This window comes from Anneissia japonica, unplaced genomic scaffold, assembly GCF_011630105.1.
Source record: "Anneissia japonica isolate Jap-2015-1 unplaced genomic scaffold, ASM1163010v1 scaffold24_len2511860_cov200, whole genome shotgun sequence".
Taxonomy (NCBI): Eukaryota; Metazoa; Echinodermata; class Crinoidea; order Comatulida; family Comatulidae; genus Anneissia; species Anneissia japonica.
Genome location: NW_022730786.1, coordinates 2149242 through 2160505, shown reverse-complemented (window position 1 = coordinate 2160505; position 11264 = coordinate 2149242). Strand labels below are relative to the sequence as shown.

General features: G+C 35.1%; 1 protein-coding gene across 1 annotated transcript in view; it reads right to left on the bottom strand.

Annotated features, from left to right (window-relative positions):
* LOC117115106 (solute carrier family 23 member 2-like) overlaps nucleotides 1-11264 on the bottom strand; it is a 15659-nt gene that overhangs the window by 2962 nt on the left and 1433 nt on the right. The window contains exons 2-9 of the mRNA XM_033258774.1: nucleotides 8310-8450; nucleotides 6348-6505; nucleotides 5904-5995; nucleotides 5280-5341; nucleotides 4172-4353; nucleotides 3405-3525; nucleotides 2966-3122; nucleotides 14-271 (exon numbers count right to left, since the gene is read on the bottom strand). Coding sequence (XP_033114665.1) covers nucleotides 14-271; nucleotides 2966-3122; nucleotides 3405-3525; nucleotides 4172-4353; nucleotides 5280-5341; nucleotides 5904-5995; nucleotides 6348-6505; nucleotides 8310-8450 — 1171 coding nt within the window. The remainder of the gene's footprint in view (nucleotides 1-13; nucleotides 272-2965; nucleotides 3123-3404; nucleotides 3526-4171; nucleotides 4354-5279; nucleotides 5342-5903; nucleotides 5996-6347; nucleotides 6506-8309; nucleotides 8451-11264) is intronic.

The window sequence follows — 11264 nt, the reverse complement described above, 5'->3', positions numbered from 1 at the left end:
TATATATACTTACTTACCTTTGTTATTCCAATTGCCCCAATGTTTTCGCTGTATGACGTCGTCCCATTACCCGTACCCCACAAGCCTGCTAAAATACAACCGATGCCTTCCATTCCGATGCCGCGGTTGATGGCGTGGTCGGGTGGTGGTGGCGCACCAGATAGCCGAGCACAAGCATAGTAATCACCAACAGACTCGACCATTGATGCTAGAACACCAGACAACATGCCAAAGACGCCGGCTACAGTAACAATAGGAGCTCCCCATTGACCTGTTACAGTTTGGGAAATGTATATAAGTAATACTGTACTACAACTCACAGCTATTAAATGTTTTGGTGAGGCCAGTTATAGTCGAAAATTACAGTCAGCGCATGCGCAATGAATAAATCGGATTGCGTTATTTAGTGGCAGGAATATTCACATCCTACAATAATTCTTCTTTTATTCATTCATAAAAAAACATATTTGATATAAAATAGATATCGAAAATGACAAAGAAGAACAACACCAACAAGGGACAAAAGTACAGTACAAAAAAAATTATAAAAATAGATATTGCGTCTCTTAAAAGCATGATTAACAAACTTAATAACAGGAAGCAGAATATCAAAATCATTGGCACTAAACTAAAAGGACAAATTTATCAAAATCATTTACATTATCAAAATCTGATGCTCCCTCACTAATTAAATTAAATAATTCATTACGAAAATCAGAATAAAATGAAAATTTTATCTTCAATCTCATTTGTACCACATGAGGTACAAACTCTGTTAGAAAGAGGAGTAACTGGAGAGGTAAGTCGCCCCTTCTCAATCACGAGGGAGTGAGCACTTGTTCTAAGTTAAGTAAAGTTGCAACGCATATCGATATCAAAGAAATTACAATATTTTTCATTGGTAAATGTGTTTTTAAAAAGAAAATATGTCCGGTATTTTAGACAGGTAATTAGTGATATAATTTAGACAACCAGAACAAAATGTATCATGTAATTTGTCAATAATATTACCCTTTAGCTGAGATGCACTAAGTGAGTTGGGTTTAGTCCGAAGAATGGGCTTTAGTTTTAAGGACACCTTCCTGGAAAAAAGTGTACAAGTGTTTTTACCACTTTGTTGTCTTTACAATAAGTAAATGTGGCCCGGATGTTATAATCACTAACCGATTAAAAAGAATACCCGATATTCATTATATTAAATATTACAGCACTTTCATATTTCCATATATCCGGAAATGACATAGGGTCCATAAGGTCATTGTGGGCTGAAGCCCTTGATAGCATTTAAACCCGTTTTGAATACCGAGGCCCTGCCTACGTAGCAAGACAAAGACTGCAGGAATTGATCATTGTTATTCTATTGTTGACCGGATACATTGACATTGAAAACGGATTAGATTCGGTACAATACCGCGGTAACCACAGGAATGCCAAACTATGGAATATACGGTACTGTAAAGTGTAAAATTGAAAGAATGTAAGAAAGTATAATACATACTCCAAGTATTGAAATACACGCCATCGTGTTGGGATTCAATATTTCGACATTAATTATGTCATCATCATGAATGAAAGAATGTACACTTTGAAAAATAGCGTTTGGACTATAATGCCAAAAATATATACGCCTACTGTCTGCGGTAAAATCTGGCAAAAATATCAAAAATAAATTTAGATTTTGCTGATTTAGATCATGTTTGTTGCTACAAAAATATTTACATTGATTAACAGTAATTTTAAAAATTTGTTAAAAAGAACAAACAATAATTTGTATCAACTATGTGTTTGCTAATTGGCAATAAAACATATTTTCTCGTTCGAACTTTCAAGCTCATGGTAACCTAATTAGATTATTAAATTACGCAATTATAATTCAGTCAATCAACCAATTGATCAATCAACCATTCATTATATCCATCAATCTAAAACTCCTTGATTTTCTTCAAGGGACAAATGAAAGTTAGGCCTATTGTTTGGACAGAGTTACATTACGTACCGTACGTTATGATATTAATTTTATCGAAAAAATCGATGTCATGAATATTCAAGCATTACGATAAATCTTCACATTTATGGATTGGATTGGATTTAATCGGTGTAAACACCAATGATAGCCTACGGAAGTTTAGAAGAAGACATATTTCCAGTGGGGTCCTTCTGGTGGTGAATGGACAGTAGGCCTACACCGGGAGACAATCCCCTCTTTTCCGAAGAGTGTACTGCGTTCTTTAACGTGCACATGGGCACATGTGACCAACGGCTTAAACGTCTCATCCGAAAGACGGTGCGCTATTGTAACTTGTATTTCAGCCCTCTAGCTGAAACACAAGGAGAGGCAGCGATGGAAATTGAACCGGGGACCTAGAGATCTCCATATTTTGATGAGGACTGGAATTTTATAATATAATAATAAAAAAATACAAAACCTATTTTCTTATCGTAAGCCCGACTATAACAAATGTTAGAGGGCTCGGGTAATCTAAAATGACAATAAGGTACACCTTTTTTTATTATTATTATTATAAGAACCAGTAAAATTTTGTCCAAGCTCATTGTTCTACGGTTCTCTCAAATGTTCTAATTTTGATCTTATTTTTTGCACATTTTTCTAACACAGAAAATTATTATTGTACAGCAGTATACTGTACTGTAGTATAGGGGTATTACATAGTCACATCAACTACAGGTATACTTGTTGGTTTTTCATTTAAAAAAAAAAAAATAAAAACGTCATTTGGCATTTTACTTCAGCCTCAATTTGTTCTTAATTTTTAGGCAATTAGCCTCAGTGTTATAAAAAAGGGGTACTGGATAATGATTCAATTCCAATAAGACATTTCGTAGTCTGAACTGCGCATGCCCATATCAACAATCGACATAACCATCACCACATAGGCCTCCACACAACGTAGGTTTATGTGGATTGACCTTGGATACTGACATGCAGTGGGAACCTAAGACTTACCAGGATACGGGAATCGAAACCAGGCCGCCTGCTTTAGGACTTCGGTGTTCAGATCTGTCCGCGCTCCATAACCGTATTGCGTTGAATTCGTTGGAAATACATCGGCAGCCGTAAATATGGCAGAGAAAATCCAGGATATTATTATAGCTATTATAACCTGAAGAGAACGAAATAAATGTTACTCCGTTTTTATTATCAAAACCTCCATCATCATCATTATCACCATAATCTTCATCACCATATCCATCACCATCTTATCGTCATCATTGTTATCATCATTAATATCATCATCATCATCACAACCTGCACCATTATTATGCGTTATTAGTATGTCATTATGCGTCATTATGTCATTTAAACGTCATTTAGTATTCATTTACGCAATTCGTCATTATGCGTTTTTTTAAATTCTATTAATGACATCCCAATCAAAACCTACAGGAAATAACTTAAATATCGGGTACTTGGTAATGTGGCATCCGTTGCTGGAAGTGTAACCAGGTGTTGGAACGTTGATGTTTTTTAAGTACTGCGAGAACATGATAACGAGTACTATAGTTCTGCGAGAATGATATAATAAAATTAAGCATTAAAAACATTCATTGTAATACGCACTTTCACTGTCAGTGAAAAGTTAGAAATATAGGCCTATTTGTTATCATAATCATGATTATCATATTGATTATATCATTAACAAGATCATTATCATCATAATCATTATCTAATAATCATTATTGTCAACAACATCATTCATCGTCATCATCATCATCATCATCATTATCATCAACATCATCATCATCATCATTTTCATTATCCAATAATCATCAACAACATCATTCATGACCATTACCACCAACGTCATTATTTTAATAATAATGTTAATTATAACTTTAATATAATATTTTTCGTGTTTTTATTGTTGATTACACAAGTTTCTGTTTTTGATTCTTTCTTTCCCGGGGTTTTTTTCCCAAAAAATAAATAAATAAATAAATAAATATAATAATAATAAGAATAATTTTTATATAATATTTATATATATATATATATTTCTATCTAGTTTTATATTTCTATTTTTGTTAAACTTGAATTTGTAATTTATCATTTGTAATTTGCAGATTGCTATTAAAACGGTTGTGAATATCATCATCGATACATTTATTATTATTTTTTATTTAATATTTGCTTTTAAAAGGCTATACTTACAACACTGACATTCCCCAATGTACGCCAGCCCGGGAAGCCGCGACACTAAACAGAGACAAACCCACAAGACCGATCGTCGGTGCGATAGCCAACGGTCCAATAAATTTTAACATAAATCCCATAATTCCACTAAATCCAATTATGACCTGGAAGCAAGAGGCAACGACTATGGCTCCCTGAATCTAAACAAACGCAGAACAAAACAAAAATCACAATATAAATTTAGTTGCATTTGATAAATGTCTACTAATAATATAAAAATATACGATAAAAATAAATATCATGAATTAGGCCTATATAAGGTGCTATATAAATTAACACATTGCATTACATTAAAATAACTGAACAAATTACAACATATATTGTACTTTTTTGCGTTCAAATACATATTTTCCCATGAGTTTTGTACTGGGGGTGATTGGGGCCAACTGTTGGACAGAAGTTCTGTATAGTCAATACGGTAAGCTATAGCTGATAAGCCTTTTTATATACTTGTCAATACCTGTTGTTAGATCGCCTACTTCGTCACTCCACAGATTTCCTTTTAACCTTACAACCAATACAGACTGTACAATACCCATGCAATTATTTTTATTTCAAAAGGCAACAATTTATAGCCTAACTGCTTTTCATTTTAATATAATCAATCTTAAAAGGTATTCAAATTGAGTACCTGAACTTTTTTTACCATCAATATTTACATTGTACATTAAACTTATGACCTTATGCAAAGGTAATGACACCTCCATTAATTTGACAGGGCAGGTTCTCTTCTCAATAATGTTAAATTTTGAAAATACATTTAGATATCACTTCATTAGTTACATAGCACGTAACTCCCAAATATAGTACATACACCCTTGACGTTAAAAATATCTAATAAAATCTAATTCATCCACTCTCTATGGTATTGTTAAAAATATATATTAACATAAATTTAATCACATACATTGTTAGATAAAATGTTTTTGCAACTACGTATGACTACCAGTAGACTGATCTCGATCATAAACGAGAGCCTCATCTATTGAACCAACTGAGGACAGTAAACATAACCCCCTAATATAGTACGCATAACCCCAAATCCAATAAGCTTTCGATAACTTACTTCACGCATGCGCCCTTGCCAAGCATCAGTGGCATCAGCAAGCTGAGCCTCCGTTGCGTTAGCTAAACATGAAAGAAGAAAAGTAAGAAACGAATCAATTCAAATACACATGCAAATTAGACATTTAATGTTTATTTTATATACACAAATGTAAACGATTTAAATATTATTAAGTCTGTACCGGTACTAAGCCAAAACAAAACTTGCAACGTTCCTGGGCCTATATTTTTCACACGGTTCATTGCTGGTTATTTGTTCAAAGGTTTCAGTAGTAAAATGTCAGCTTCATCAGTAGTATCACTGAAATTGGTAACCAGTAGTGGGGCCAGCGTCCTCGTTGAGAGTTCCAAGGACTCCAGCAGTGACCCATCTCATCCCCGCCATGCTGGAGCAAATTTTAAGGCACCTCTGATTCCTAGAAGCGGTACTTTAATACCGTAATAATGCATTTTCGCAGCACTTTTCTCCGACGAATTGACGGAAATGGGGTGCAGGTCTTTCCAACCTGTTTTTTGTGTCCATTGACCCCGGGGGCGCGGTTTTAATGAAAAATTAATTTTGACACTCGAAACGTTCTCTTTGCTCCAATGACTTTTATATATACTCGATACTTTGACCACTTACGAGGTGGAGGAGCAGGACAATCTCCCTGCAGACTCAATATAGCAAATGTGGGAGTTAAAAACGTGAATGTTCCTCCCTGGATAATTGGAAGTCTGTAAAGTAAAACATAAAAAATGTAGTACATTTTACGTATAAATGAAAATTAACATTTCAGCACTATATCAGAAGGTGATTTGGTGTTTGGTGTCCGCATTAGAGTGTGAAATGAAATACATCCAATCAGATTCGGTCAATAATATCTGTCTCTTATACACATCTTTANNNGCATTGTAAAAAACGGCACACAGAAACAGGAAGTTCATATCGAAATAGGCTATTGCTTCTTTGGTATAGTTCTTTTATTATTAAATGCTTCATACTGTTACAACAATGTGTCCATAAATTGCGTGATTAGGTTCAAATTATATAATAACTTACTTTTAAGATAGAATTTTGTAAGCCTACCTGACGCCAAATGTGGTTTGGAGCAAAGTAACGAGACCTGAAACAAAGAAGATCGTCCCAATCAGCTCACTTGTGGCTACCAGGTCATTGCCGATACACAATGCAGGAGCCAGGATCAACGGGATTGCCACGCAGCTCCCAAACATCGTCAGGAAATGCTGTTTAGAATAAAAACAGTTTTATAATATGAATGATTACTTTGTAAGTTCTAATGTAAATTATCTTTAAAAAATAGGCCTCTAACGGATGTATAAGGGATCAAAGGTATACATTATGGATCTCTATAGGCCTAATTATCAATGTTAAAATCTCGGCCTAACAGGAGCGGAGCCAGATTTTTTTCCGGGGCAACAATGTGAATCCACACCCTCCTCAGCCGCACCATGGTTGGTGCTGATGTGCGCAAATTTCAAGAAAAGGCACTTCTATAGATTCCCGGAAATGACACTGCCTGACGGTAAAATTGCCTTTTCAAACCAGTGCTCACAAAATTAGGCTTCTTACCAACCGGAGTTACGATCCCCTCTCCTAGACACCCCTCCCCTCACGAGCGCCGTGAAGGATTAATTGAGGGACTTAGTCTATTTTGTGCTGGGAGGCGCAAAGCTCTAAATTTAGAGCCCCATAGTCAGAGAGGAAGATTTGTGAGAGGTGTACCCAGGAGGCCTGGATCAACGATAGTTCACGTGTATTTTTAAAGGTTTAGGCCTAATAAGAGACAACAATAGGCCTATAGGGAAAAAGCACCAATTTTTAAGCTCCTAAAATAATGGCTGGAAATAGCGTCTTAATTCTCCGTCTTTTGACTTTTTTTGTTATCCTGACTTGTGAAATCGTTGGACTAAATCGGATAGCGGGATATAGCGTCGTGTTCGTCGTTAATCAATAGAAAATTCAAAATTAGCGGTAAAAATAATCGAGCGCCTCTTTCGCCCACTGCTGCATCTGCCACCGAACTCATGGGTTCAATTCCTTTTTTCTTCCTTTTTCCTCGTCCCCACTCCCCCGGCTGAATCTTCCCTTGGCTAAATAAGTTATAAAGATCAATGCAATAGAGTTTTCGTTGATCCAGACTTTTTACAACAAACGAAGTCTTTATTGATTACCAAACCAGTATTTATAAAAATGACAGCCGTCTCTGAGGAGAAAAATATTTTCTGCTCTAACTTTTAATTAAAAGCTAATACATCATCTTACGTATACATAATTGGCATAGATCTACACAGCATTAAAATACTACATTAATTTCATTAGCAGGATTTTTCGGCCAGGCCTGGGCTTTATAATGGTGCTTCTATTGCAACTCATTGATATATTCACGAAATGTGGTTTACTTGGTCGTACAAATTATCTTTTATCGTACTTGAACTTGTAAATGAATAATTCAAAATTCAACAGGTAAACAATTACTGCTTTTATCATAATGTGTACATAATGTGTACAACCGTAAAATGGAACTGTCATCGCCTTTGCACAGTAGGCCTGTGTACCTATTTTATTCCATTATACAAACATTTGCTGACCTGGCAAGTTCAATTAATGATTTAGACTGATAAACTACTGATCAGTCAACACCGAATGGCCATTTTAAACTTTATTGTCACCCTATAGCCTGTTTGTTTATGGTTTAATGATTTACTGCAGCTTTTGGCCCGTGACCATGGTGTTTATATAATTCGGACGAAAATCGAGCGAACCATTGCATGGACTTGAACCTAAAAACTCTGCCGTTAGTCTCATCATAAGCGTGCTCTATATTAAAAGTGGTGCGTAGGCCTATAGTCCTATTTTTTGTAATTTGGATTTATAAATCTAAAGCCACGAGCTGCCTTTTGGTTGCCAAGCCAAATGTTATGAGATAATTTTTCTGACCTTTGAATTTAGGCTGCAAGTCTTCCCTGTGTTTTCATATGTTGTTTCGCTTAGAAACCCTCCAATTGGTTTGATAGATAATAAACATACCTGAAATCCCAATATGATGGTCATGTACCATGGCGGCCAATCGTCGATTTTGTATGTGATGTCATCATTGTCTTCTATTAACTGATCAAAGGATTTAGCCGATTTTGATTTGGCCATCGATACTCCATTAGAGTTCGCCAACTGTGGGAAAACCTAGAATGGATTAACAGTGCACGATGAAGAAAGCGGATGGAATGAAATGAAATGGTGGCGGAGAATAAGCAAGCGTGGACGGTTTTATATATATAAATCATCAAAGAAAGGTAAATACAGTGTTGAATAAAGGACATAATAATAAACCGTGTAGCATAGCTCTCAACGAATGTATTCCTGTAAAATAAATGAATAAAGAAATTGTGTAATAAAATGCCTCTGGCGGGACTCGAACCTGCGACCTCTCGCTGTCAAGGCGAGCGTCATAACCATTAGACCACCAGATACACTCCATTACACAATAGGTATAGTCTGTTATTAAAAATGGTCCTGCATAAGACAATTGTCTAACAAAATATAATAATTAATAGTAATAAGAAAGGTCAAAAGTGCAAAACAAAATCACAAAACCCTTCAAAAACAAATTACAAGAGGGTTCATCTTGGCTCACAACAAAAACAAAACTGTACAAAAGAAAACATAAATTTATCAAGTACAGTATAGAACCCCTATTAAAGGGACACCTTCGGGACCAAAAACAGTGTCCCCTTAATAGGGGTGTCCCCCTGTCTCTTATACACATCTTGATGGGTATAAGAGACAGAATTAGGGCATGTTATAATCGTATCAAGCATAGCCCTTTAACGATAAAGTTATCTTTTAGAGTAGTATAATAAAATTAAAAAATAATATGTATGTATATAGCACATTTTCAAATTTGTTCAATGCGCTTTACATACAGTGCAATATTAAAATATGGAATATTATATACGTCTATTCAAACAGGCATATGGGACTTGTCAGAAAATTTGAGCTAAATTTACTGACTGCAGTCATATTATTCGCAATAATTGCAAGGCCGTAGCCTGAGACGAAAAAACATAGGCCTAGTAATAGGTCTATATTACATATTGTGGGAATGTAATTTGTCACGCAGAGCTAACGGAGGGGCGAAGCCCCGAATCGGGGAAGGGTTTGGGATTCGGTATCCCCCTCCCGAATTGGGAAATAAAAAAACCAAGGCGCTAGACGCTCGTGGTGGTATCTTGACTTAAGAAAGTTACCCTTGTATTTTGTAATGCCAAGTCAAAACTTCCAGGGTTTCTCCCGTCACCGTTTTGCATATCTCAAGTTTCTAAAATTCCTGACATCTTTAAAAAAAGCAATGTAAATGGTGACTGTAGAAATGTACAGAGGCATTAATGGACACTCTTAATTCTTAAAAAAGTAATTTAAACATGCGATCTTTTTTCTTTTTCATTGAATCATTCTTTTTCATTGAATTTTCTTTTATTCATTTTCCATATGAACACTAAATTAAATAGTGTTAAATTACAATAAATGATAATGAATATATGTGATAATAACAAATATGCCTACCAATAATACTGTAATTATGCAAACATGCAAACACTAAGTTCATTAGACCCTAACTATTATTTTCTACAAACGATTTTTTTTACTGCAGTACCGGTATATAATTCCTAACATAACTTTTCAATGTCAACAATCCGCGGTCTAGGGTATGTAGAAACTTGGTATTAAAATTCGCAACATAAAGAAATTATCTTTTCATAATATATAGAACATGGTGTGAATTTCGTTGACTACCAAGTTTATGCAAGAATGAAGGTGATATTTGACTGGACTAATGGTGTTTATTTTTTTTAAATATCAGTGTGTTGGGAAAAATAATGCTAACTACGAAAGTGAATTGAAAAATTAATCATGGAGAAAAATCTTTGCTTATTCCGTAGTTTTGGTTTATTATCTACCTAGTCGGGCAGATCATAAGATCTAATCTAATCGGTACCGTATCTAACTACACTACTGTATATTCAAATATCTCACAAAAAAAAATCACCCTTCAACGACTTCAATAACAAACTCATTATGTTTGTGTGTATTGCATTGTGGGTCCTTCTCAGCCGAGTATACATTTTATGCAGTAAGGGAGTACAGTGCCCTATTAAGGGAAAACCTTCAGGACCAAAAAGTGTCCTCTTAATATGAGTGAAGGGAACCCTTACAGGAGACACTAACCAAAAGGTTGAATGAATTTTTCTTATTTTTAGACTGTTGTAGTTATGGTGATACAATAAAAACAAATGAAGTGTCCCCGTAATAGGGGTTAAATAATATGTATTGGCTGACCATTTGGCACACTCAGAAAATGTCCCAGTCCCCTTAATAGGGGTGTCCCCTTTATAGGGGTTGGCCGTAGTGTTAAAAGATATATTTTCCGTCGTTTCACAGAAAAGTGTCTCCTTAATAGGGGTGTCTCCAGAATAATGAATAATAATAATAAATGAAAACTTGTATAGTACTAGTATCTTTGTGTATTAACCGAAAGGTCCACTGATTAATCTCAGATAAGATAGTATAATACATACTCCAAGTATCGAAATGCACGCCATCGTCGGGATTCAATGTTTCAACATTAATGTCATCATCAGGAATGATGATGGACATTCCTGATGATGACATAATTAATGTCAAAATATTGAATCCTGATACAATGGCGTGCATTTGTGTATTAACAACCGGAGAAAACATCAATAAATAATGATGTTTTCAAGTTATTCTTGAAACTGTTCAGACTAGAGAAGCATTTAAATGTTGTTGGTAAACTGCTTCATATAGGCCTAGTTGGCGGCTGCAACATAAAATGATCTTTCAACAGGGGTGTCTTAATGGAGAGGTTCTACTGCATTATCAATGTATTGTATGGATTCATTATACACATCTAGATGTGTATAAGAGACAGGGCGAAGCCTGTATTTAATCCAATAAGTATATATA